This window comes from Schistocerca gregaria, chromosome 6, assembly GCF_023897955.1.
Source record: "Schistocerca gregaria isolate iqSchGreg1 chromosome 6, iqSchGreg1.2, whole genome shotgun sequence".
In the NCBI taxonomy this organism is placed as follows: Eukaryota; Metazoa; Arthropoda; class Insecta; order Orthoptera; family Acrididae; genus Schistocerca; species Schistocerca gregaria.
Window position 1 is genome coordinate 106,038,665 of NC_064925.1, and position 27,709 is coordinate 106,066,373.

Here is a 27,709-nt window from a genome sequence, read left to right on the forward strand (position 1 = left end):
CTAATCTAATTCCCTCAGCATCACCCGATTTAATTTGACTACATTCCATTATCCTCGTTTTGCTTTTGTTGATGTTCATCTTATATCCTCCTTTCAAGACACTGTCCATTCCGTTCAACTGCTCTTCCAAGTCCTTTGCCGTCTCTGACAGAATTACAATGTCATCGGCGAACCTCAAAGTTTTTACTTCATCTCCATGAATTTTAATACCTACTCCAAATTTTTCTTTTGTTTCCTTTACTGCTTGCTCAATATACAGATTGAATAACATCGGGGAGAGGCTACAACCCTGTCTCACTCCTTTCCCAACCACTGCTTCCCTTTCATGCCCCTCGACTCTTATGACTGCCATCTGGTTTCTGTACAAATTGTAAATAGCCTTTCGCACCCTGTATTTTACCCCTGCCACCTTTAGAATTTGAAAAAGAGTATTCCAGTCAACATTGTCAAAAGCTTTCTCTAAGTCTACAAATGCTAGAGACGTAGGTTTGCCTTTTCTTAATCTTTCTTCTAAGATAAGTCGTAAGGTCAGTATTGCCTCACGTGTTCCAACATTTCGACGGAATCCAAACTGATCATCCCCGAGGTCCGCATCTACCAGTTTTTCCATTCGTCTGTAAAGAATTCGCGTTAGTATTTTGCAGCTGTGACTTATTAAACTGATAGTTCGGTAATTTTCACATCTGTCAGCACCTGCCTTCTTTGGGATTGGAATTATTATATTCTTCTTGAAGTCTGAGGGTATTTCGCCTGTCTCATACATCTTGCTCACCAGCTGGTAGAGTTTTGTCATGACTGGCTCTCCCAAGGCCGTCAGTAGTTCTAATGGAATGTTGTCTACTCCGGGGGCCTTGTTTCGACTCAGGTCTTGCAGTGCTCTGTCAAACTCTTCACGCAGTATCGTATCTCCCATTTCGTCTTCATCTACATCCTCTTCCATTTCCATAATATTGTCCTCAAGTACATCGCCCTTGTATTAACCTTCTATATACTCCTTCCACCTTTCGGCCTTCCCTTCTTTGCTTAGAACTGGGTTGCCATCTGAGCTCTTGATATTCATACACGTGGTTCTCTTCTCTCCAAAGGTCTCTTTAATTTTCCTGTAGACAGTATCTATCGGTGAAGGTATGTTCTCGAAACTTTAACCTTAAGCCCGTACCGGGCTACTGAGCGTCTCTCCTGCAGTGTCTTCCACTGGAGTTTATCTATCATCTCCGTAACGGTTTCGCGATTACTAAATGATCCTGTAACGAAGCGCGCTGCTCTCCGTTGGATCTTCCCTATCTCTTCTATCAACCCTATCTGGTACGGATCCCACACTGCTGAGCAGTATTCAAGCAGTGGGCGAACAAGCGTACTGTAAACTACTTCCTTTGTTGTCGGATTGCATTTCCTTAGGATTCTTCCAATGAATCTCAGTGTGGCGTCTGCTTTACCGACGATTAATTTTATATGGTTATTCCATAAGCTATAAGAACCGGCGGATACTGGGGAACCTCTGGAGATGTCCAAGGCAGCTCTGCCCGAAACACGAGGAACAAAAAAAAGTCTCATGGACCACGACTACACACTCTGGGGGATTCACCAGCAACCACGAGAAACGGACGTGCAATCCTTCATTCTATGATACCTATGTTTAGGGAGAGGCATTGTCTTACTGCGCTCACCTCTTCGATGCCGGCTGTGTGTAAGAGGCAGTGTGGAGAGGAGAGTGACGTCGGGCTGTTGTGTTGCAGGCTCGAGCAACGGCCACTCGCCCGTGTTGAACCTGAGCAAGAGCGGCGCGGGCTCCGGCGGCGAGCACTCGGGCAGCGAGGCGGGACACACGGCCGAGCCCGACGACGAGGAAGACGACGAGAACGTCAGCGACGTCGACGACGACGACGACAAGGATGCGGGTGAGTGCCCCGTGGCCGGTTTCGAGCGCCTCGCCGGGCTGCCAAGTCATTCGCACTGCCAGGAGAAGGTCGGGTCGAGCGCCGTGGCGACCAGCGGGAGGAAAAGTTCCCTGGCAGGTAGCGCAAGTTTCCAGGTGATCGAGGAGCGGAAGACTTACTCGAATTCAATAGGCCCGCAGACGGTCATATTCTCGAGCGGTGGAGGATGCATTCCACAGACAGTCGGGTGTTCAAGAGTAACTGCAGCCACTAATGTCAACGCGGGAGAAGGCAACCTTCCGGCAGTATTCACAGACATTGTGGCACAACAGACACTGTACTGAGAACCTCCTCCACTTTATCATTCCTCAGTTGCTGGCGTCACTAATTTCATGGTTCTCGTTGGTGTGATAAAGGGCAGCAAGCTGTAAACGTAGAAAAATTCAAGTTGATGAGGATGATTACGAAACATAAACCAGTAATGCTCATGTACAGCGTTAGGCGTGCCCGTGTGACACTGTCACGTCGTTTAAATATCCAAGCGTAACGCTGCAAAGCGCTATGAAATGGAACGAACATGTGAGGATTGTGGGACGGGAGGCCAATGGTCGACTTCGATTTATTCGTGGAATTTTGGGAAAGTGAGGTTCATCTGTAAAGCAGACCGCATACAGGACACTACAGCAACCTATTCTTGAGTATTGCTCGAGCGTTTGGAATCTATACCAGGTTGGCTTAAAGGAAGGCATCGCAGTAATTTAAAACGGGGCTGGTACATTTATGGCCGGAAGATTCGAACAACACGTAAGCGGTACGGAGATGCTTCGGGAACTGGAATGGGACTCCCCGGAGGGAAGGTGAAACTCTTTTCGAGGAACGCTATTTAGAAAATGTAGAGAGCCAGTATTTGAAGCTGACTGCAGAACGATTCTACTTGCAGCCAACATACATTTCACATAAGGACAACGAAGACAAGAGAAATTAGGATTATTACGGAGGCATATGTATAGTCGTGTAGGGATCCACCGACATTGTCAGAAGCGCAGGAAAGCGCCGCATGCGATGTCGTGCTGTTAGCAAAGACACTCGCGTCGGCCGTCTGCTGCCGTAGCCCATTAACGCCAGATTTCGCCGGACTGTCCAAATGGATACGTTCGTCGTACGCCTCACATTGACTTCTGTGGTTATTTCAGTAGTGTTGTTTGTTACCACTGACAACTCTACACAAACGCCTCTGCTCTCGGTCGTTAAGTGAAGCCGTCGGACACTGGTGTGAGGTAATGCTTGAAATTTGGTATTATCGGCACCTTCGTTCCACTGTGGATCCCCAAATATTGAATTCCCTAACGATTTGCGGAATGGAATGTACCGTGCCTCTAGATACAACTACCATTCCGCGTAGTGCGGCAATCATCATGTCGGAAACTGTTTCACATGAATCACCTGCGTACAAATGAGAGCTCCACCAATGCATTGACCTTTTATATGATACGTACTCGGTACTTCCGCGATCTGCATGTGTGCACACCACTGTTCCACGGCTTGTGTCACTACAGTGTAATGTTGTTGAGAACACAGTGCAGTATATCGTCGGTGTAAGACTTTGAGGTGCAGGATTGGCGTGTGTACGGTTGGCGGCTGCCGGGTGTCGGTAGCGTGTCCGCGGGCGCTGCTACCGACCATTGTTCCGAACCTGTTGCCACCGCCGCCGCCGCCGCCGCCGCAGCTTGGCACAATCGGACCCTCTCCCTCCAGTAGAGTTCTGCTACAACGATGGCAAGAGACACACAATTATGTGTTCCCATCACACAGCCAGCAGATAGCCGAAGTTTTAACTCTCCTTATCCATCATCATCACTGCCACCTCCTTTTCGCTTCTTATTAAGAGAATCGAGTTTGTTGTCACAGTTCACACCTGTTGACATCCGTTATTTCGTAATCCTTCGATCTGCTTTTCTTATTATCTATGTTACACCATTCCAGCAAAAGTTTGCTTGAGGCTCCTGTGGAGAGATATTCTCTTAATAACATTGCTGTCGTTTTAGTTCAAGGCCTACAGCCCAACCTTAGCTGTGTCGAATACCTCAGATATTGGACGCTTTCTTCTTTCTTTATGAAAACCTAGGAAGACTCCACAACTTATCATACACGTTACTTGTAGCACAGCACGTATTTATACTGAAAATTAGCAAGATGTATGTCACTACGTCACATTCTGCGCAACATGTGTTAAGTGTATTCGTAAGTTGTAATGTTTCTTACATAGATATTTCGTTATTAGGGTGGCATTACACACTACTCTACTATAAGTGTAAGTATACGTAAAAATGTTTCCCGACAGTTGACCGAAGTTAAGCGGTGTCGGGCTCGTCTAGCACTTGGATGGATGACCATCCGGTCTACCGTGCGCTGTTGGCAAGCGAGCTGCATTCAGCCCTTGTGACTCAAACTGAGGAGCTACTTGATTGAGAAGTATTGGCTCCGGTCTCGGAAACTGACAAAACTGCCGGGAGAGCGGTGTGCTAACCACATGCCCCTCCATATCTGCATCCAATGACGCCTGTGACACGGTGGCCGGTCGGTGCCGTTGGGCCTTCCAAGGCCTGTTCGGATGGAGTTTAGTTTCATACCTAAAAATACCCTTCCCTCCTTTGATGCATGGCGGTCTTCACTATAGATAGGCTGCGTAAGGTTAAAATGGCTCTGAGCACTACGGAACTTAACATCTACGGTCATCAGTCCCCTAGAACTTAGAACTACTTAAACCTAACTAAACTAAGGACATCACACAACACCCAGTCATCACGAGGCAGAGATAATTCCTGACCCCGCCGGGAATCGAACCCGGGAACCCGGGCGTGGGAAGCTATAACGCTACCGCACGACCACGAGTTGCGGACGCTGCGTAAGGATTGATAGGTAACATGTCTATGATATTACGTCATGAAACGCGATAATTTAATCATAAATTTCATCCTGAAAGTCTGTTTCGGGACAAGAACGGTTGCCGTAGATCGTTTGTCCACTGACCGTTGTTCCTACAATTCCAAATGAATTTATTATAACATTTAAACTGTCCAGCATTTGGAATACCCTGAAGACCGTCAGTACCGGCGATGAGTGGTCAGCCACCCGCGGTGGTCTAGCGGTTAAGGCGCTGAGTCCGGAACCGCGCGACTGCTACGGTCGCAGGTTCGAATCCTGCCTCGGGCATGGATGTGTGTGATGTCTTCAGGTTAGTTAGGTTTAAGTAGTTCTAAGTTCTAGGGGACTGATGACTACAGCAGCTAAGTCCCATAGTGCTCAGAGCCATTTGAACCATTTTTGAGCCATGAGTGGTCAAGACATGCGGTGAACATTACACTAAGCGTCATAGTGCGTGCTAGGGCCAACAAAAAGTTTCCTGATTGGACAAATCACCAGGATCATATCCTACAGAGATTTTGATACGCATTTTGAAAAGAGGAAGTTCTTTTAAAATGCGTACAAAATTCTCTGCAGGGTAGGAAGGTCTGGTGCGATAGTGTGGATACAGTGCGTTCTACTACGGTCAACATTGTGTGAGGTCTAAGAACTGAGCCAGACGATCACTTGGAAAACCTAAACAGAGATGCCGAGCCACACTGCTTACTTTCATCAACAATTAGACTCTGCTAAAGTGCCGAAACACCAAGACTCGAAGAAGGTCAATCGCCATCTGGAAACCAGAGGAAATCTAATCAATAGAGGGTCGATGATATCTCCTCCTTGCAGTCCTCTTGACCTTGAGCTGAACGCCTTAACACAGCTCACTCACTTTGACGGCATGTGACAACAACCTAAAGGCCCTCAGTTCACTTACTGTTCGTAAACTGAACTATCGGATACGTAGCAGAGACACGGAAATAAAAGTACATCCACCATCAGATGTGCTTTCAGAGATAGATGACATTTCATCACTATGGTACCACACCAAATCCTGTTCCTAGCTTTTGCTCCAGCACAGGTGCCTTTGATGAAAATGGGATACTTAACGCTATCACTTCCCGTCACTCTCTTCTCTTCTATATTTCCCTAAGTTAGACGCATCGTGTTTTAGGTCAGACGTTGCCTGTCCGCTTTAGCTCGAATAGCTACATTTGAGTACTTACAAAACTTTGAAGTTACGTTATTCGTAGTGCCGGTCACACAGAATTAAAGAATACAGTAAGTCAATTATGATCGCTGTTGATACCATACTTTTTTTTTCCAAAACACTGTCGTAGGCTTGCAACCCACCGAACCTAGCGCAAGGCTGCAGCGCCGCCTTCGAGAGCGGGAGTAGCCGGCAGTTAACGACGCTTCGTGATCCGCGCTAATAAAAGCGAATCGTGAGGAATCGGTTAGGGCGGCGAACGCCATTAGTGGTGACCCGGCGACGCCCCGCCAAGCTGCCGATTTACGACCCGCCGGCGGACAATAATTCCTGCCGATGACGCCCTGCTAGGTGTACGAAACGAAGCGATGACGCCCGGCTGCGTTCTGTTTCCTAATGGTGCGCGCCACCGCGGCTATTAAAACCGGCGGGAGTTGCCGTCTTTTACAAATATGAACACTCCATTTCTCTCCCATCTCTCTCTCTCTCTGTACTTCTCTTATCCTCTTCCAGCGTTATCCACTCGAACTTTTCTTTTTTTAAACTCCGCGCTCCACCGGCGTTTACTTTAGAACACCGAACGTCACGCGAGCTGTTAGTTAATGTACGGGCTGTACTACTATATTTAATTTCCTTCTAGTTTCGTTATACATTTTTCAGCGGCCGGTATTTCTCATATATCTCGTTAGCGGGCTTCGGTATTAAAATTTATGGCGCGTTTGTATTAATGTAATGATCGTGCCGCGCCAGGGAGACGGACAAAGGCAGTATTGGGCAATAGAGGGAGAAGCCCGGCGTGTATTTAATTACGTCCAGATGTTTACGAGACATTTTCGGTAATGGGAGTGTATAATAATAATAGGTGTGTTGGCGCGGCCGGCGGTCCCGGGTTGTTATCCGGCGATCTGTTTGTTGTAAGGTTACACGGGCGGTCTTGTTAGCGGCGCAGCATCAGATGCGCGCGAGCCTGTGATTGCCACTCTGCGCGCCGGATGTTTGCTCTGGCCCGCCGTAATAGCTTACGTGCTTTCTGGCGCGCGCGGCAGTCGCCGTGACACACTTTTACTGCCGTCGGCAGGTAGCGTCGGGACCCCCACGGGTGCCGGTATTAGGCTCTAGCGTCGGCTCTGTTCTAGCTCCGCTATTTTCCACCCTAGAGCACCATCCTCGACAATTCGGGGTCGAGGACGCCCTAAAAATTCTTAACAGAACGACCTCTGGTACTGCAAGTACCCTCTGCCACACACCGTAAAGCCGTCGGCACACGGATCGTGCTATCGAAGCGCACGGACCGTGCTATCGAACGAATACATACCTATTATTATTTGACGTCAAACGATTTTATGTCGTCTAATATGGTGTTGGGCCAACTGTCTTACCGCAATAGTAACATCCGTTCCCGTCAGATCACCGAAGTTCAGCACTGTCGGGCTGGGCTAGCAATAGGATGGGTAACCACCCGTCTACCGAGCGGTGTTGGCAAGTGGAGTGCACTCAGCCCTTGTGAGGCAAACGTAAGAGCTACTTGATTAATAAGTAGCGGCTCCGGTCTCGTAAACTGACATACGGCTTGGAGAGAAGTGTGCTGACCACATGCCCCTCCATATCCGCATCCAGTGACGCCTGTGGGGTGAGGATGGTTTAAATGGCTCTGAGCACTATGGGACTTAACTTATAAGGTCATCAGTCCCCTAGAACTTAGAACTACTTAAACGTAACTAACCTAAGGACACCACACACATCCATGCCCGAGGCAGGAATCGAACCTGTGACCGTAGCGGTCGCTCGGCGTGAGGATGACGCGGTGGCCGGTCGGTACCGTTGGGCCTTCATGTTCCATTCGGGCTAAGTTTAGTTTAGTTTCGTATGATGTTGTAAATGGCTTTCAAAACCTCATTATGGTCTCTGTACCGAAACTGGTTGTTAAATAAAAAAGTTTTATCAGGAGCTCTTGGCAGTAATGAAATATATGGCAGTGTAGCTCGCCCTAGATAGCCATCTTTACGTGATTGCGCGGACCAGGAGATGGTGGTATTATCGAAACTACATGTCAAAAAGTCGTGTTGCTGCTTCTCGGTGGCCCTCACCTGCTCTGAAGTTCTCGGAAGCTGCGGGACACCATCTGCGCACAGTGTATCGGAGGGCCAGATTAGTGGTGAGAGCGAAGGACGGGCTGGCTGTGGGACGTGCGACGGCAGGCGGTGAATGGCAGCGGGTGGTTCGCGTTGCAGGCGAGCTGAGCGACGCGGGCGAGATGGCGGGCCCGCACCCTGGCTCGGAGTCCCCGCACGCGCTCAACTACTCCGCGCTGGGGGCCGCCGGGGTACCCACCGCCGAGGGAGTCTCTTCCACGGAGACGCTGCTGCGAAACATCCAGGGGCTGCTCAAGGTCGCCGCCGACAACGCGCGCCAGCAGGAGCGCCAGATCAACTACGAGAAGAGTGAGTACTCCGCCACACTAACCACTGCTGCCTACAAAACGTAATACATATCATTCACTTTAGGCATAGCTACTTCTGAACCTCCGTAACGTCCTTACTGCGGACGCTGGGTTTGAGAGGAAGTCCTTCTTGGTGTACTGTCACGTCATCTCATAAAATACACTCCTGGAAATGGAAAAAGGAACACATTGATACCGGTGTGTCAGACCCACCATACTTGCTCCGGACACTGCGAGAGGGCTGTACAAGCAATGATCACACGCAGGGCACAGCGGACACACCAGGAACCGCGGTGTTGGCCGTCAAATGGCGCTAGCTTCGCAGCATTTGTGCACCGCCGCCGTCTTTGTCAGCCAGTTTCCCGTGGCATACGGAGCTCCATCGCAGTCTTTAACACTGATAGCATGCCGCGACAGCGTGGACGTGAACCTTATGTGCAGTTGACGGACTTTGAGCGAGGGCGTATAGTGGGCATGCGGGAGGCCGGGTGGACGTACCGCCGAATTGCTCAAGACGTGGGGCGTGAGGTCTCCACAGTACATCGATGTTGTCGCCAGTGGTCGGCGGAAGGTGCACGTACCCGTCGACCTGGGACCGGACCGCAGCGACGCACGGATGCACGCCAAGACCGTAGGATCCTACGCAGTGCCGTAGGGGACCGCACCGCCACTTCCCAGCAAATTAGGGACACTGTTGCTCCTGGGGTATCGGCGAGGACCATTCGCAACTGTCTCCATGAAGGTGGGCTACGTTCCCGCACACCGTTAGGCCGTCTTCCGCTCACGCCTCAACATTGTGCAGCCCGCCTCCAGTGGTGTCGCGACAGGCGTGAATGGAGGGACGAATGGAGACGTGTCGTCTTCAGCGATGAGAGTCGCTTCTGCCTTGGTGCCAATTATGGTCGTATGTGTGTTTGGCGCCGTGCAGGTGAGCGCCACAATCAGGACTGCATACGACCGAGGCACACAGGGCCAACACCCGGCATCATGGTATGGGGAGCGATCTCCTACACTGGCCGTACACCTCTGGTGATCGTCGAGGGGACACTGAATAGTGCACGGTACATCCAAACCGTCATCGAACACATCGTTCTACCATTCCTAGACCGGCAAGGGAACTTGCTGTTCCAACAGGACAATGCATGTCCGCATGTATCCCGTGCCACCCAACGTGCTCTAGAAGGTGTAAGTCAACTACCCTGGCCAGCAAGATCTCGCAATCTGTCCCCCATTGAGCATGTCTAGGACTGGATGAAGCGTCGTCTCACGCGGTCTGCACGTCCAGGACGAACGCTGGTCCAACTGAGGCGCCAGGTGGAAATGGCATGGCAAGCCGTTCCACAGGACTACATCCAGCATCTCTACGATCGTCTCCATGGGAGAATTGCAGCCTGCATTGCTGCGAAAGGTGGATATACACTGTTCTAGTGCCGACATTGTGCATGCTCTGTTGCCTGTGTCTATGTGCCTGTGGTTCTGTCAGTGTGATCATGTGATGTATCTGACCCCAGGAATGTGTCAATAAAGTTTCCCCTTCCTGGGACAATGAATTCACGGTGTTCTTATTTCAATTTCCAGGAGTGTATACTGACGAAAAAAAAAATGATTAACGTAAAATAAGGAAACTTCGGAAATACATTTGTCTAGGTAACATCGACAAAGATCGGGAGAGCAGTATACTGACCACATGTACCTCTGTTCCGCATTCAATGGCGGTATTTGCAGAGGATGCCACGGCGGTCGGTCGGACAAAACTGGACCTTCTAGCTTCAGAATGTGGAAGTTTGTCTGACTTTTATTTTATAAGATGACGCGACAGCACACGCTTAATGAAATGAATTATGGTTCCGTTGAAAGTAATTTCAGTAGTTTAGCAAAAAATAAGCGCCATCTTCTTGGTGTTATTGGTGTGCCGCAGGGGAGTGTCGTGCGACCGTTGCTATTCACAATATACATAAATGACCTTGTGCTTGACATCGGAAGTTCACTGAGGCTTTTTGCGGATGATGCTGTGGTATATTGAGAGGTTGTAACATTGGAAAATTTATTCTCAAATGCAGGAGGATCTGCAGCGAACTGACGCATGGTGCAGGGAATAGCAATTGAATCTCAATGTAGACAAGTGTAATGTGCTGCGAATACATAGAAAGATAGATCCCTTATCATTTAGCTACAATATAGCAGGTCAGCAACTGGAAGTAGTTAATTCATAAATGATCTGGGAGTACGCATTAGGAGTGATTTAAAGTGGAATGATCATATAAAGCTGATCGTCGGTAAAGCAGATGCCAGACTGAGATTCATTGGAAGAATCCTAAGGAAATGCAATCCGAAAACAAAGGAAGTAAGTTACAGTACGCTTGTTCGCCCACTGCTTGAATACTGCTCAGCTGTGTGGGATCCGTACCAGATAGGGTTGATAGAAGAGATAGATAAGATCCAACGGAGAGCAGCGCGCTTCCTTACAGGATCATTTAGTAATCGCGAAAGCGTCACGGAGATTATAGATAAACTCCGGTGGAAGAATCTGCAGGAGAGACGCTCAGTAGCTTGGTACGGGCTTTTGTTGAAGTTTCGAGAACATACCTTCACCGAAGAGTCAACCAGTATATTGCTCCCTCCTACGTATATCTCGCGAATACACCCTGAGGATAAGATCAGAGAGATTAGAGCCCACACAGAAGCATACCGACAATCCTTCTTTCCACGAATAATACGAGACTGGAATAGAGGGGAGAACCGATAGAGGTACTCAAGGTACCCTCCGCTACACACCGTCAGGTGGCTTGCGGAGTATAGATGTAGATGTAGATGTACATCAGGAGTGTCATACCTGCGGCCCAAAGCAAGTATCAATGCGATCCAAGAAGTGAGCATCCGTCACACGACTGGTAGGGAAAAAAATCCATAAAATTGCGTTTACGTAAAGTGACCGTACACTGTAACTCAGGCCTAAAGACAGGTTGCAATACAAGAATGGAAAAATCGATTTCAGAATTTTCTAAATAACAGTCAAATCTTTTATAGTTATTCGACAACTTCCACAAGCAACAGAGATACGCTGCCCGAAGATTTTCAAATGGAATGCACAGAGTTGCTGCCTGACATCCAGCTAAAGGAAATATTTTATCATGTATCTTTGTTGGACTTTTACAAACCATAGCTGCCCAGATACAAATACCCCTTGCTGCACAGTCATGCGTTATATATGTCATCTTTGTTTGGAAGCAGGTATGTTTTTGAAACAAGTTGTTTTCAAGAGCAAAGATCACAGTGTGTAAAAATACAGCCAATATATCAGATGAACACCTTGAGAACACCCTAAGAACTGCAACTCCTACGATCGAATCTGATGTTGATACATTATTTTCCAAATTCAAAGTGAAACGTCACATTAATTCTATGATTTTTAATTGCATATAAAATTATTAATGACATCTCAGTAGTTTCTTAAATGTGCTAAGTGTATACCTGCGACCTTGCCTTTCATTTTTTCAGCGATTATTGTCAATGTTAAAAATTAGTTTATTATGGGCAGACCAAAAATACTCGTGTTCTTCCAGTGTGGCCCAGGTAAGCTGAAAGACTGGTCACCCTGGTCTAGATTTAATGCTTTATTTATCATGCTACTCCAAAGCAACACTGATTCCCATTATCGATTAGTTCTAAAACGTTCTAACTTCTCACAGTCATCCAGTGACTAAGCTCAGTTGGTAGTGTCTATTGTTGTTGTATTTGTTACCATGTAGTACATACTACGAAGTGTTGCGCTGGAACTTTGAACTGCCTGATGGCAAGTACCCTTTCCCTTTAATTTTATCACGTATGTGTTTTATGAAACAATTACAGGGATCTTTGCAATTATTTACGTAGCAACAAATTAATATTGTACTCTCTGGAAAGACTTGCTTGTGAATAATTTCAATATAACTTTGAAAAATAAATTATATATGTATATATCATTTACATTAAATTCCCAGCAGTAATCTGCGAAATGCTTACAGACACGTTTTCAAAAGTGAAGTTCATGGGCAAAATTACTAAGCACTTTAAAATAAATACAGGTGCCTAGTGGCTTATCTCCAGTCCCCTCCAACAGTGTGTTGTAAGTAATAGTAAAAACTTAGAATGAAAAATTGAATGTCGAGATGTACAGATCCTCTTGGCACGAAAGAAACATCATGTTGTAGTAAACTGAGTGGCATTTCAAGACGATTTTGCCTGACTATCTGAAATTGTAACTGATGCAGAAATGCAAGCAAATCCCTTGGAACATATAGAAAGTACAGCTGGCTTAATAAGCTCTGGAGAGAAAACCAAATTTATCGCTGACAGGGAAGAACTGCACCACAGCTTTTTATAGACAGGCACAGGCCAAACAGTCAAGTATTTAAGAGAAATAATTAAAGAGAATGGGTTAGAAAAGACTGATAGACATGAAAGAATATGCTAGATGGGAAAGTTGTACATATTTCGGATTTCGAAGTCACTCTTTTGGACATGGTAGATTTTTCAAATCAGTGTACATACGCAACTTATAATGCAAGTACCCAAGGAGAAAACAGTTTACCTAAACAAGTCCGTTATCATCATATGGGCTCTTGTGGTAGTCAACCTTTCACCTCCATAGAAGCAGCAGGAATCGCCAATAAAAAAGGGCTGGACGCAGTAAGCAGTTTCATAGCAAATACGAGGCAGTACCTGTAAAAGTGCTACAGAATTTATGGTCATAGTGAAGCAGCGAACTGCTTTAGTTCTCCTGAAAAAGGAACAAAAAGCTTAAACGGTACAATTAGTGGCAGAAAAATCTTGCAGACAGAGAAGCCACAGGCACGGCGCATGAGAAGCCTCAAGTGAAACTCTTTATGAGCTCTTCGTGGTACCAATAATCACACTTGTTTGCAGGCAGAAAGTGCTCTTTAGAAAAACCCACGAGGAATGTAGCGAGTGCGCAATGGCTTTCAAGGGAACTGCGAGGCATTGTAAGAGCGTAAATGCTAATATACGACTGCATTCAAGTATAGCGATTTAGAAAGCTGGCTTTGAAGCTAAAGGCATTTAAAAAATCTGCGGAGAATCGCTCTCAATTACTGCATGAAGTGGTTAGCAGCGAAGTAGAGCCTATCTCGTACTCGCGACATTAAAATGTGATTACATTCTATAGTATTTTACCGGACGAAGTAAATACGTCGATCAAGTTTTCCTGAAAACTCTGTAAATTTTGAAAACCTTTAGAGTGTTATTTTTTAAGAAAGTCAGTGATGGGGGCAACGGTGAAGTGCTTTATTCGTGAAGGTACGTCTCGATCACATAAATTGTACTTTTTACAATTACCGTTTTCGAGCATTGCTATCTTTAGATCATAAAAATATTCAGATGTAGGTGTCAACGTCAAAATCAATATATTTAGATACATAGTAAGTGCTACTGCAAATGGCGGTGGTTTCCGATCAGTGGAACGCACGGTAAAGGCGGTCTGGTTCTGAGCTGTCCTTATAGTAACCTAACCGATTTGTAACAGTTTGATGTGTAAATATAGTGCCAGCTGCCGCTCAAATTGCTGCTGTAAATGCAGTACTATGCGCCAGAGCCATACACCGGACGCGATGTTCTTCTCTCTCGGGAAGATCGAAAGGGAAGACCGCTGCTAACAACCATGTACACTGACTACATTTTTGCCAAGTCTTTCGACAATATCGCTGAAGAAACATCAAGCCTCTCGTAGCGCTATCATACGGCCTCGTTCTAACTCAGTGAGGTACTGATAATGGCGGCTTTGTCCCTTAAAAGCGTTCTTAACTAACATCAGCTCATCACGTCCAATATCATAGGCAGCTAACGCTCACGAGTGTTACAGTGTGTGTTTAAAGCAAAACTGATTAGCATCTTCATAGTGGCGTTTCTAGCGAAATTCCAATGCGACTAGCGCGAAATCTGAATAGAAACCATGTTTCAGATATAGAAACACTTTTACCAACATCCGTTTATGTCGCAAAACGACTTTTTGATGTTGTGTTTTCGTTAGTGTAATTGCTATTAACTGCAGATGAATTTGCTTCCCATGTCCTTAATAGCTCTTAGCTCTGTCCTCGGAATATCCTAGAAATTAGCCATAGATTTGCCTCTCCGGCAAGGATTACTACCACCGAATGTAAAGAACCACAAAAACGGACGCTCAAAGGAAACACTTTGAGAGAGAGGTGTATTCATGAATATGGTTCAAATGGCTCTGAGCACTATGGGACTCAACATCTGAGGTCATCAGTCCCCTAGAACTTGGAACTACTTAAACCTAACTTACCTCAGCACATCACACACATCCATGCCCGAGGCAGGATTCGAGCCTGCGACCGTAGCGGTCACGCGGTTCCAAACTGAAGCGCCTAGAACCTTACGGCCACGCCGGCCGGCCATGAATATGGAATGACAGAAAACATCAGGTTTGTAGCGTGTAGAACTCGATTAATCAATGCGAAAAACTTGTAAACTAAACTTTGATGGCGTAGAATGTACCGCATACAGATGATAAACTACCTAGCTTTCCATTAGTGTACCTCTGTCAGGCTATGTGGCATTCCCCACAGTTTAAATAAGGCTCCACCGCGATGGAATTAACGCCCGTTATTTTGTGATGAATAGTGCATATGTTGCGGCCGTGATGCTAACTACATTTGAACACTTGTTATATACAGGTCACCGATGACGCTGATATACGACGTAGGTTGGGGAAAAAAGAAAGTGCCTGTTCCGATGTGCAGCCAATAATTGCCCTGCGAGCGGTATGCTGTCGGGGGGTTGGTTTCCATTTTGAACAGAGTTTAAACACTGTCAATTAACGCAGCCTTTTATTGGAATCAAAACAACTGTGCTATTCGCAGTTATTCCAGGAATTGCCATCCATTATCGGTTCAGCTTACCGGTTGTTTGCGGAGCACTTAACCTGCGCATTCCTGTCTAAGGCTAATGACTTCAATTTCCCGTACAAATTAATCCAGCTTCTATGTTATTGCACTTTCCACGAAATAAAGTCGCACTATTTCTTTTCCCTATCTCGCGTCAGTTTGTTCTCTTCTAAAACTCAAATTAATCAGGACCAATTACACTTTTGTATTACATTTGCATGGGTGTTTCGGAGATTGATTATTCTTTTTTAGACGCGGTGATTAATTCTTGTATTGCGTAATACAAGTTTTTCAGTTTAATACTTTCGAACGAAATTGCTAAGACCAGCAGGAATGGAGACTGCGAGAAAAAGATTCGTCATATTCAAATTATTGTGTCCGTCTTCAGAATACTAAAACGTTGCACTACTTCAGTTTCGCTATGTGTTAGAGCATATTTGCTAATGAGGAGGAAGTGCTTCGTACTATATTTAAGGTTAACTGAAGCATGTTGATAATACTCATTTGTGTTTCACATTAACAGTATCGTACGTCTTTGCGTGTTATACGAGGGTCAGTCAAAAAGTAATGCCTCCTATTTTTTTTCTACGTTTAATTGTCAGGAAATTTAAATGCAATTACATAGGTTGAAAACCACAACACTGAGGATCATTTTGTCATTTTTCAATGTAATCTCCGCCCATCTCTACAGTTTTGGTCCATCATTGAACAAGGGCATGTATCCCAGCACGGTAAAAATCACAGCTCTGCTTCCTAAGCCATTGACGCACGGATGTTTTGACGGCCTCCTCATCTTCAAAATGAATCCCACGATGAGCTTCTTTTAGTGGTCGGAACAGATGGAAGTCTGATGGTGCCAGGTCAGGGCTGTATGGGGGATGAGGCAAAACTTCCCATCCAATTTTGACAATCTCGTCAGAGGTGTGACGACTGGTGTGTGGTCTTGCATTGTCATGCAAAAGAAGAACATCTGCCATTGATTTTGTTGGGCGAACTCGCTGAAGACGTGCTTTAAGTTTTTTGAGGGTTGTGACGTATTGAACAGAATTTATTGTGCATCCCTGCTCCAAAAAATCAACCAGAATCACACCCTCTGTATCCCAGAAAACTGTTGCCATAACTTTCCCTGCCGATCGCACAGTTTTCAATTTTTTCTTCCTCGGCGAGCTTGTGTGACGCCACTCCATTGACTGCCTTTTTGATTCGGGTTCAAACAAATGCACCCATGTTTCGTCCCCGGTCACAATTTTTTTCAGAAACTCATCTCCCTCCAAACGGAAGCGCTGCAAGTGTTGGGAGGCTATTGTTTTCCTTGCCTCTTTATTCTGATCGGTTAACATTCTTGGAACCCACCGTGCACAAACTTTTGAGTACCCCAATTGTTTAATAATCGTGATCACACTGCCTTTACTAAGAGAAATAATGCGACACACTTCATCTGCAGTCACCCGACGGTCACCACGAATGATGTCATCAACTTGCTGAATGTTGTGTGGAGTCACTGCACTCACTGGCCTGCCGCTCCGCTTTTCGTCAGTCAACGGTGTTTGCCCTTCAGCTTCCTTACAACGACGAACCCATCGTCTAACAGTGCTGACATCCACTGTCACAACACCATACACCTTCTTCAGTCTTTCATGAATGCGTATGGGCGTTTCACCTTCTGCATTCAAGAATTCAATCACACAACGCTGTCTCAAACGAACATCGATTTCGGCCATCTTACAAACTTCTGCTGTGCTGCCACCTGTTGACACAAAAAGTTACTACAGCAGTGGATTGCAGAAGAATGTTTGAGGAATAGCGCCAAATTCAAATTTTTCACTTAACTTAATTTTTTTAAGTAGAAAAAAAATGGGAGGCATTACTTTTTGACCAACCCTCGTACATACCGTATGGTTAGTAAGTAGTTCTATACTGATTTCCTGATAACGCTTGTTTCTCTATATCATGTCTTTCATTATGGTGCTTAGATTATTCCGTACGGGACATCTTATACGTTGTTCTACTCTCAGTAGCTTCTCTTCGGGTTACCGCGAGGAATCTGATATTGCCTACTTGATCGTGCAGTCTGTCTTCTAATGCTGGGACACCTGTGAATGGATGCAAATAAGCGCCAATAAACAACTATCCATCTGCCACTCAATCAACTTAATACGCCCCATATATCAGCGACGACCCCAGGGTATCATTTAACACCACCTGCACCATAGATGGGCGGTTATTGATCCGACCGCCTTGAGTTGCGACAGACAAGAAGAAAGAAAAACAAGAACAAGTCGTGTTATGGCATCCCTCCGTATTCAACCACTGTCGGAGGACAAGGACTGACAGAGATAAATAAGTGATTTGTTTCACTGATCATTTTCACAGGCTAAGTAGTTACAATCTGAATACACCAGCCGACGTACATACGTGGCTCTATGATGCTTCCACATTAGTGCGCTGTGTGTAAAATTAATGAAGATGAGGCAGAGGGGACTCGAAACTTGGATTGTCTGAAAGGCATAATGTTATCACATACAGAATGAGGAATGGGTATTTCTGTGGTTTTTGTGGTATATGACGTGGAAACACAGCTCCTGAGTTGAAACGAGCTCTAGACTCCAATGTACTACAGTATACACTATCCATCTGATGAACGGGCGTGTTCTCTCGTGTCTGAATCCATCTTAAAGAAACCACACGTACACACAAAACCAAGGATTAAAATCATGTGTAAGCCAGTCCAAACAAATCGGCATCTACATGTATGTTTGGCAGACGTGGCATAGGTCGTCACATAAAACTTATAAATCATTTAGTTTCCAATTCCATTCTATGGCTGAATCACCAACAATATCATTGTGATACATGAGCGATATGTGTCATAGTTCGAACTGTATCATGATATCAAGGTAAAAAACAAATCGACGTCTTTTTCATAATGTAAACCTTTTGAATTCGTTTAACACCGTGAAACAGTTTTAACAATATCGGGTCTAACTGCTATACAGGATGTTTCAAATCTTTCCGTCAAACGTCTACCGGTGACAGAGCACTTCATGGGGAACAACTGTTGCTAGAGGCAAAATGTTGACTGAAGTTTCCAGGAAATGTTAAGCGTCTTTTATAGTGGATATTGTCCCTGAGAGCAGCAGGGTGCAGGCGCTCTGCGGCGTACGTGATCTACGTATGTTGCTTACAATCCAGTCATCCGCTCCGCGAGAAAGAAGGTAGGCCGAGATTTTCAAATAGTTTTCTCCGCTTAGAGGCACTCATTCTTAAACTTTTCGAGTTGAAACTCACTCTGTCAATTTACTGGTGTAGGGAGATTATACATGCAGCACACATGGTTAGTAGGACCTGCCAGTTCGGTGGAATCTCGTCGTCCTAGGGACGGCAAAGCAATAAAAAGACACATCAGCGAACGACAGTTATTCCCCAGGACGTAGTGTATCACCCCAAGGCGTCTGAGGCAAAGGAATTGAAACATCCTGTTGTATACTGTAATTCTGACCTTACTAGGATCGTACAGCCTCGAAAAATATTCATCTGATAGAGTCAAGATTTTCACGTAAACTATATTGTTGGTACACGATACTCTGCCTACCGATACCAATGAACAACCGTATATCATATTCTACATTTGCTCTACTTTTTCGTTCCACTAAGTATCATTTACGACGTTCACCGTAAACTCTGTCAGAAAAATTGACCATATGTTTTTTTTTTTTTCTGTCTGTATTGGACTCAAGAGGTGTGAGAAGCTCTTTGTATAACTTTCTCTGGTACGTAATTGAGATTCTATAAAGAGTCACAGCAAGTATTTTTCGTTCGATTTGGCCCACAGCGTACTACACGTTATAATACGACATTTTGGAAAGGAAAGACCCACACTAACTGCAGAAAGTCTAATATTCTTTATTAAAACAGCTGTTTCGGCTTTACTGCCATTCTCAAATAACATACGAGTACGACATTACTGAAATTATCTGCATGCATTGTAGTTGTCCACGTGAATAATTGTACGCTGGAATAGTACATTGGTACTTGCTCCTAGTTTGATTTGACGTTCAAATTACATCTAAACAGCGACTGTCTGATTCTTAGAGATTAAATGAAATTAGTAGTTATAGACGTGTGGAATACGTTTTATCGATTATTTTATAGTTAGTTTCCTATAAAGCACGATTTGACATTTACTTGACAGTAAGTTTACTCTGATGCTATATGTTTACAAAATATTTTTAGTTAAGCAACGGTAATATTTCACTGACTGGATTTTGCTGGAAAACATATTTATGGTTTGACTATGTTTCATTCTCCACATGTACTATCTATTTTCGTGATGCAATATGTCAATAAAATTTTCTAGATAATGATTATGTTTAACGTCTGTATTTCCGTTTAGTGTTTCATGTAGATAGTCTACTGTGAAATATAGCATTATCTTTGCTTAGCCAACTATAATGTGTAAACATATAGCATCAGAATAAACGAACTGTAAAATAAATGACAAATCGTACTTTACAGTAAACTACGAAATAAGTGATAAAACGTATTCCATACATTTATAATTAGTGCTTGCCACGTAATCTCTACGAATTCGACAATGACAGCTTACTATAGATCAAAACGGACGTCAAATCGAATTAGACGAGAGTACCATTGTACTATTCCATTGTACAATTATTCATGTGCGCAGTCGGCATACATATAAATAATTTCACCAATGTCATATTGGCAGGTTACTTGAAAATGTCAGTAAAGGCGAAACAGCTGTCTTAGTACAGAATATTAAACTTACTACAGCTAGTCTGGTTCAAATGGTTCAAATGGCTCTGAGCACTATGGGACTCAACTGCTGTGGTCATCAGTCCCCTAGAGCTTAGAACTACTTAAACCTAACTAACCTAAGGACATCACACACAGCCATGCCCGAGGCAGGATTCGAACCTGCGACCGTAGCAGTCTCACGGTTCCGGACTGCGCGCCTAGAACCGCGAGACCACCGCGGACGGCAGCTAGTCTGGACCATTACTTTTCGAAATAACTGTAAAATTTGCTGATGAGTGAAATTTTCGAGTTAAACGTTTTTCGTTGCTGAACAAGACCAACCTGACACTGTCTCGTAAGAAATGTGTGGATACTGGCAGTAACAGAGGTCCTAGTACACATTCCCAAGGTGCCAACTGACCAGTATCATTCGTCTTGCAGATGTACCCCTGACCCTAGTTATTCACTGGTGCCTACGTTCATAAAGTGCGCCGTTTCATCGCCGTTTTCTGTTTCCCTCAGCGAGTGACTAACAGAGCTTTGCTATGTCTTTCGTACGCTTTTCTCCTCTGGTTTTTGTCCTGCCGCAGGTGGCCCTAGAGCAAATAGCGATTCGTCAGTGCGCCGACCCTATGTCCCGCCGTGAGAACCCGCGGCAGGTAAATTACTTGCGCTCGCGCAATAAGCACACTGCGCTGCCCGACTTAGTGCAGCTGTTTTTCTTCCGATAGCGGAGAGATATCACGGCGAACGGCCGCTGATAAGTGCCGGTCGGACGTAATAAAGTTCCGTCAGCCACCCGTTTCACATGAAACACAGTAAATTTTCCTTTACAAACAATGTGATTTTAATATACCTGCCAAATAGCTTCTATATCTTTTATCTCTCACGTTCGTAATACACGACGCGTGGTTATGTTTCTCCGAGCGGACGGAATAATGCGCGGTGAGGCCGGGCTACGATAAACGGTAAGGAACGCCCATTCACTGTAGACGTCCGCTTGTAATTAGCTGTCCATTTGCTGTGCTGGAGATCTCGCCGCCAGATGCCGCCTCCATGTCTCCACTACAAATGACTATCCGGCTCTACATCTGACAGTTCGTTTCACACCGTAAATAAGCAGAACTGTTTATTTCTCTTTTACATTATTTGTGTTTTAACTGAGCCTCTGTGAATCATTTGTTAGCAGCTAGTATCACCTTCTATGTTTAGGTTTTCTACTCTTGCCGTTTCTGACACTATGCCAGTATTTCATATTACTACGCGTCCTCATTTGTAGCCACAGTAACATATCTGTAGAACCAATCCGACATTCTTCTGACTAGAAAGCTTTGTCTAATGTCGTTCCGTTTCTACCATCTGCAGCGTATCAAATCCTACTGCAGCTAACCCACATCACAAGTGAAACCATATTCTTTCCCATTACCCCAACGGTCGACAGAACGTGCTAAGTTAGCTCCCCATCCCCGACCCCTTTCCACCTTCTCTACTTTTGTTACAATCACACAAAAATGTCTGTCTGGTGCTGGTCGTACAACCTCCAGACAACATCCTCCAAGTGTCATTCATAAGCATCAACATCATCAACATCCAGCTTAATAACTTTTACATGTCTGACTTTATAGTCATAAATCTATTAAAAGACAGTTCTATTTTCCACTTCCACATCTTCAGCTACATACATACTCGGCAGGCCAAGATACAGTGCGTAGTGAATGGTACCACGTACCACAACTAGTAAGTTACTTTGCTTCCACTCACAGATACAGCGAGGGAAAAACGACTATCTTCAGACTCCTTGTGAACCCTTATTTTTAGTTTTAGTTATGTCATGTTCCGTAGATCATTTCCCGATTATTATATCGATATAATGTGGAACAAGTCAGATTACAATATATATATACACACATGAATAGTGACAATATTAACATTACTGAAATTTTTAGTTCTACACGTGCAACTACATTTAGAGATTCATTTTTTTTTACCATTTCCGAAACAGAAACTCGTCCATGGATTAGAAGGAGTTGTCCAAAAGAAATGATTTTAAGCTAGATTTAAAACTTGATGTGCTACCTGCCAGACACTTTATGTTGTTGGGCAAATGATCAAAGATTTTTGTTACTGAATAATGTACTCCTTTTTGAGCAACTGACAGCTTCAGTAACGGATAGGAAAGATCATTTTTCCCTCTTGTGTTGTACGTATGAACATCACTGTTCTTCGAGAACTGAGATGGATTATTTGTAACTGCCCTCTTTTGTGCAATGAATACCTTATGTCGAAGTAGTAAGTTACCACAGAACAGAACGCAGCAGGTTTCTCATTCAGAAATCAAGTTTGCCCATTGGTTGGTTGTGAGAAGATCATGTTACGCGTTGCGTAATACCACCAAGCACACCAGAAAGTGTCGGAATTCGCATATTGCTTCACGAAATGAGCTTGTTTGCTGGAAGATAAGGGTCAAGACGGACAGTGAAATGACGTCTGGACTCCGAACCTGACTATGAGCACAGAGATTATTGCAGCGGCTCATCTTGACATAGCAGCAGAGCGAGACGTGTGTACACTGGTGCGTCCGACGACAGCAATGTACACGCGAGTGGTACTACTTCGTCTTTTCAAACGAGCTCTGGTTTTGCATACAACACGATGGCCACATACCTGCGTGTAGGCTCAGAGGATCATCGTCATATGAGCCTAGCACTCGTTGTGATGTTATTGGGCGCTATTGGCTACAAGTCACGAACATATTTGGATCGAACAGCCGGTAATTCGGTCAGCAACCGTTACATTTCCGACGTCTTAAGGTTGGTGACTGTGCCCTATCTTCGGGGCCTCTATAACGTTAACGTTCAACAAGATAACCATGTCCTCACGGATGGTGGTGAACCAGGTCCTGGTGTGATGGTATTAGGTGCCACTGGGTACAAATCAAGATCGCCTTTGGCCCGCACAACTGGTTATTCGATCAGCAGCCGTTACATTTTTAGTGTTAAAGTTGGTGACCGTGCACTGTCTTTAGGGCATCCGTGACGTTAATTTTCAACAAGACAACGCTGTCTTGTTCAATATAGAAACAGATATGGTTCGACCAACACCCGGTGTGATAATACTGGCTGTCGCTGGGTACAAATAACGATCACTTTTGGCTCGGACAGCTGGTAATTTGGTCAGCAGCCGCTATATTTCTGATATGTTAAGGCTGGTGACCGTGCCCTATTTTCGGGATGTCTATGTCGTTAACTTCCAACATGATAACGCAAGACTACGTAATGCTCATTGCTGTCATGACCCGCCCACGTCTAGGTAGTGTTCGACCAGCATCTGGTGTGATGTTATTGGTTTCCATTGGGTACAAAGGGTGAACGCCTTTGGCCCACACAGCTGGTAATTCGGTCAGCAACCGTTACATTTCTGGTGTTAATGTTGGTGACTGTGCTCTGTCTTTGGGACATCCATGATGTTAATTTTCAACAAGACAACGCTGTCCTGTCCTACCTACAAACAGATAATGTTGGACCAACACTCGGTGTGATGCTATTGGGTGCCACTGGATACAAATCACAATCGCCTTTGGCCCGGACAGCTGCTAATTCGATCAGCAGCCATTACATTTCTGGTGTTAATGTTGTTGATAGTGCACTGTCTTTGGGGAATCCATGACGTTAATTTTCAACAAGACAACGCTGTCCGGTCCTACCTAGAAAGAGATATTGTTCGACCAGTACCCAGATATTGGGTAACGCTGGGTACAATTAACGATTACTTTTGGTCGGACAGCTGGTAATTTGGTCAGCAGCCGCTACATTTCTGACATGTTAAGGCTGGTGACCTTGCCCTGTTTTCGTGGTGTCTGTGTCGTTAACTTTCAACAAGATAACGCAAGACTACGTAATTATACTGCTCTCGTGACATACCTACGTATAGGTAGTGCTCGGCCAGCATCTAGTGTGATGTTATTGGTTTTCATTGAGTACAAATCACGATCTCCTCTGGCCAGGGAAGACGGTAATTTGGTCAGCTGCCGTTACATTTCTGGTGTTAAAGTTGGTGACCGTGCGCTGTCTTTGTGGCATCCGTGACGTTAATTTTCAACAAAACAACTCTGTCCTGTCCTACCTGGAAACAGATGTTCTTCGACCAATACCCGGTGTGGTGATATTGGGTGACGCTGGGTACAAATAACGATCACTTTTGGCTCGGACAGCTGGTAAGTTGGTCAGCAGCCACTACATTTCTGATATGTTAAGGCTGATGACCTTGTCCTATTTTCGGGGTGTCTGTGTCGTTAACTTTCAACAAGATATCGCAAGACTACTTAATACTCGTGCTGTCCTGTCCTACCCACGTATAGGTAGTGTTCGACCAGCATCTGGTTTGATGTTATTGGTTTCCACTGGGTACAAATCACGATCTCCTGTGGCCAGGGCAGCCAGTAATTTGGTAAGCAAGAAAATGGTTCAAATGGCTCTGAGCACTATGGGTCTTAACATCTTAGGTCATCAGTCCCCTAGAACTTAGAACTACTTAAACCTAACTAACCTAAGGACATCACACACATCCATGCCCGAGGCAGGATTCGAACCTGCGACCGTAGCAGTCCCGCGGTTCCGGACTGCAGCTCCTAGAACCGCACGGCCACCGCGGCCGGCACAAATTTGGTAAGCAGCCGCTACATTTCTGTCATGTTAAGGTTGGTGACCGTGGTCTATCTTCAGGGTATCTGTGTCGTTAACTTTCAACAAGATAACACAGTACCACATAATGCTCCTTGCTGTTCTGATCTACCTGGATACAGAGGGCGTTCGACTTTTGCCCTGTCCAGCACATTTTTCAGGTCTGTCACCAGTTGTTAAGATCTGATCACGGGCTTACGAGGGACTGTCATGTCACCACGAGAAGATGAAGCAGCTTGGATTAGATAACGTACCCACGTATGACACTCAAGCTCATTTGGATTCGGTGTCCATCCGCTGAGAGTCATTGGGCGCCTCGCACTACGAGGACCCCTGGAAGTCGCATATTACTGGCGTGGTGTCGACCTCCGCGGCGACAAAGTGCGCTGTTTACCCCGGCGAGCCGGAGAGCGGCTGCTCACGACCGCCATTACGCGGCCCGCGACTCTCATTACGGCGACGGTCGTGGCCGGGCGCGCCGCTTGAGGGCGTCCGACGTGTGTGGCGGCGGGCTTCTGCACGGATGCCGAGCCTTATAAGCGCACTTCACACTGCGCCGCGCACAGCCGCAAAAATCGCGCGGCATTTTAATGTGCGCCAGCGCGATTGAGAGGTCGCCAATTTATTCGTGCGGTATGCCGTAATGGCGTCCGCCGGCCAGATTTAGTGGCGTCGGCCGATCTATTAACGGCGCCGGGATAATGCGGCCACCTGCCGGTAGGGAGCCGTTTGTCTCCCCAGGGGCGCTAACTATCTCTGCACGCCGCCGCTCCCTTCTATAGGCACTCTTCCGTTTGTGGAAAACGCTGCACTGCAGAGGAAACGTCTTTCTACACATTCAAAGCTAATACGCCGTAGCATAGCAGTGGTAGTCACTGCTTTTCTTTGCAATCGGCTTGATCGGTGGAACAAGATACTAGACAATGGACAATAGAATTCTTCATACCACGCGTGGTATCGTCCTTGTGTCCCAACCTGGGAGATATTCCTATAGGCTGTCGGTTGCGAGACTTAGGCGTAAGCTTTTCGTACATTTTGGTCTCGCATGCTCAGCATCAAGTACTTCCTCGACCTCTGTCACTTTGTTTTGGCTTCTGTAGCCCAACGGAATGAGTCATAAGCAAGTCCCTGAAAAGAAAACACATTAACGCTCGGCAACTCTAAAGGGTGGCCAACAGACTCGGGTTTCGAACACTTGTGCGGTGTCACACTCCTGCGGAGAGACATTTTTAGGGATCATGGGCTCTTGCTGCGTAAGTGATTCTTCGCAGGTAGCATACAGGCGCACTAAGAATTTGTTTGCCGCGCGGGATTAGCTGACGCCGGCACGGTAGCTCAGCGTGTTCGGTCAGAGGGTTAGCTGCCCTCTGTAATAAAAAACTGAGTCAACGGCTCAACACTGAACCTGAACGAGTATCCTCGTACATCGGCGTCAAACAAGTGCAACGAACAACATCGAAAAAAAAAAAAAAAGCTGACTAAGGCGCTGAAGTCATGGACTGTGCGGCTGGTCCCTGGCGGAGGTTCGAGTCCTCCCTCGAGCAGGGGTGTGTGTGTTTGTCCTTAGGATAATTTAGGTTAAGTAGTGTGTAAGCTTAGGGACTGATGACCTTAGCAGTTAAGTCCCGTAAGATTTCACACACATTTGAACATTTTTTTTTAAGAATTTGTTTTCTGTCCAGCAGAGTGATTTCTGTTACTGGGGAATATTTAATATATACGCTGAATAATTTAAAACACTGCAACCAGTTACATTTTACGGTAACTTACATTGCTTTTACCAGTTTCATGCTGGCCTGCCTATCTTTAGACGAGGTCTAGGCTAGGCTGGAACGTGAGAGTTTGGTTATGAGTTGGAGAAATCAACGAAAGTTAAAGCAAAAGTTCTGGTTGTTGTAGCAGACTGATCGGTTGCTTGTCCTAATGTGTAGCTTCGGTTGGAATGTTAAAATATAATTGTGAATGCAAAACAAGTGCAAAAGAAGTAATTGTTTAAACAAAATGAATTTTCTACACACAACGTTTTTAAATTAAACTTAAGAGTATATAATAATTTCCTGTATACTCACACAGATTCCCATCCACCTGAAAATTTATTATTGTGATTTTTAATAGCTATGAAAATTCTTACAAGATTTAAAGCGAACTATTCATGCATCAACTCGTAAATACTGTAACAATAATAAGCTAAAAACTATTGGTGCTTCAATTATCTACTGAATCAGCGTAATTTTTCAATAGATTTCAAACATTTTTATGAGATCACGAAACAGACAAGAGCTAATTTCAGGTTTATTTCAGTTTCTCTTCGACTGGCAAAACCAATGTATTGTTGCCGCCTACCTATATCCCCAGAAAGACCAATAGGTAAAAATTAGAAAGATTTGAGCTTACACAGAGGCTTACCAGCAATCGTTCTTCCAGCGAACCATTCGCGACTGGAACCGGAAAGGTAGGAAATGGGACTGATAAACAAAGTACCCTCCGCTGCACATCAGAAAAGACAGCAAGTTAATTTTGCATTGTCATCCAGTTCTGAGCTATCGTTAAGACTTCAAGTACCTAGCTCACTGGGTAGTCTTTAAAATCAACTGTAAAATTTGCACCAAAGAGACACACAGACAAGAAAGCGAAATCCATCTCCTCCTCCTCCTCCCCCCCCCCCCCCCCCCCTCTTTAGTCTAACGTGCTCCTCCACCGCATATCGCCTGTGGCACATTCCTATCCTATCCGCACGACACAATGATCCTGCAAGGCAGCTGAGATATCAAGGGTTACTGACCTTTTTACACAAACCGTCACCTGTATTGGTCAGGCAGACAAGAAAGCGTCTTAATACTACATTGCCATTCCCTTCCGTACAACTGTTTACGACAAATTTTTTCAGTAAAGACTTCCTAATTCCTAAATTCATGTCAGATAACGTATTTCCCCTTTTC

At 45.2% G+C, this 27,709-nt stretch overlaps 1 protein-coding gene across 8 annotated transcripts in view; it reads left to right on the plus strand.

Moving 5' to 3' along the window:
* The window catches only part of LOC126279103 (dachshund homolog 1-like), an 854,344-nt gene that overhangs the window by 547,062 nt on the left and 279,573 nt on the right, over positions 1–27,709 (plus strand). For all 8 annotated transcript variants that reach the window (XM_049979575.1, XM_049979579.1, XM_049979577.1 and 5 more), the window contains 2 exons: positions 1,737–1,898; positions 8,223–8,432. In XM_049979575.1, coding sequence (XP_049835532.1) covers positions 1,737–1,898; positions 8,223–8,432 — 372 coding nt within the window. The remainder of the gene's footprint in view (positions 1–1,736; positions 1,899–8,222; positions 8,433–27,709) is intronic.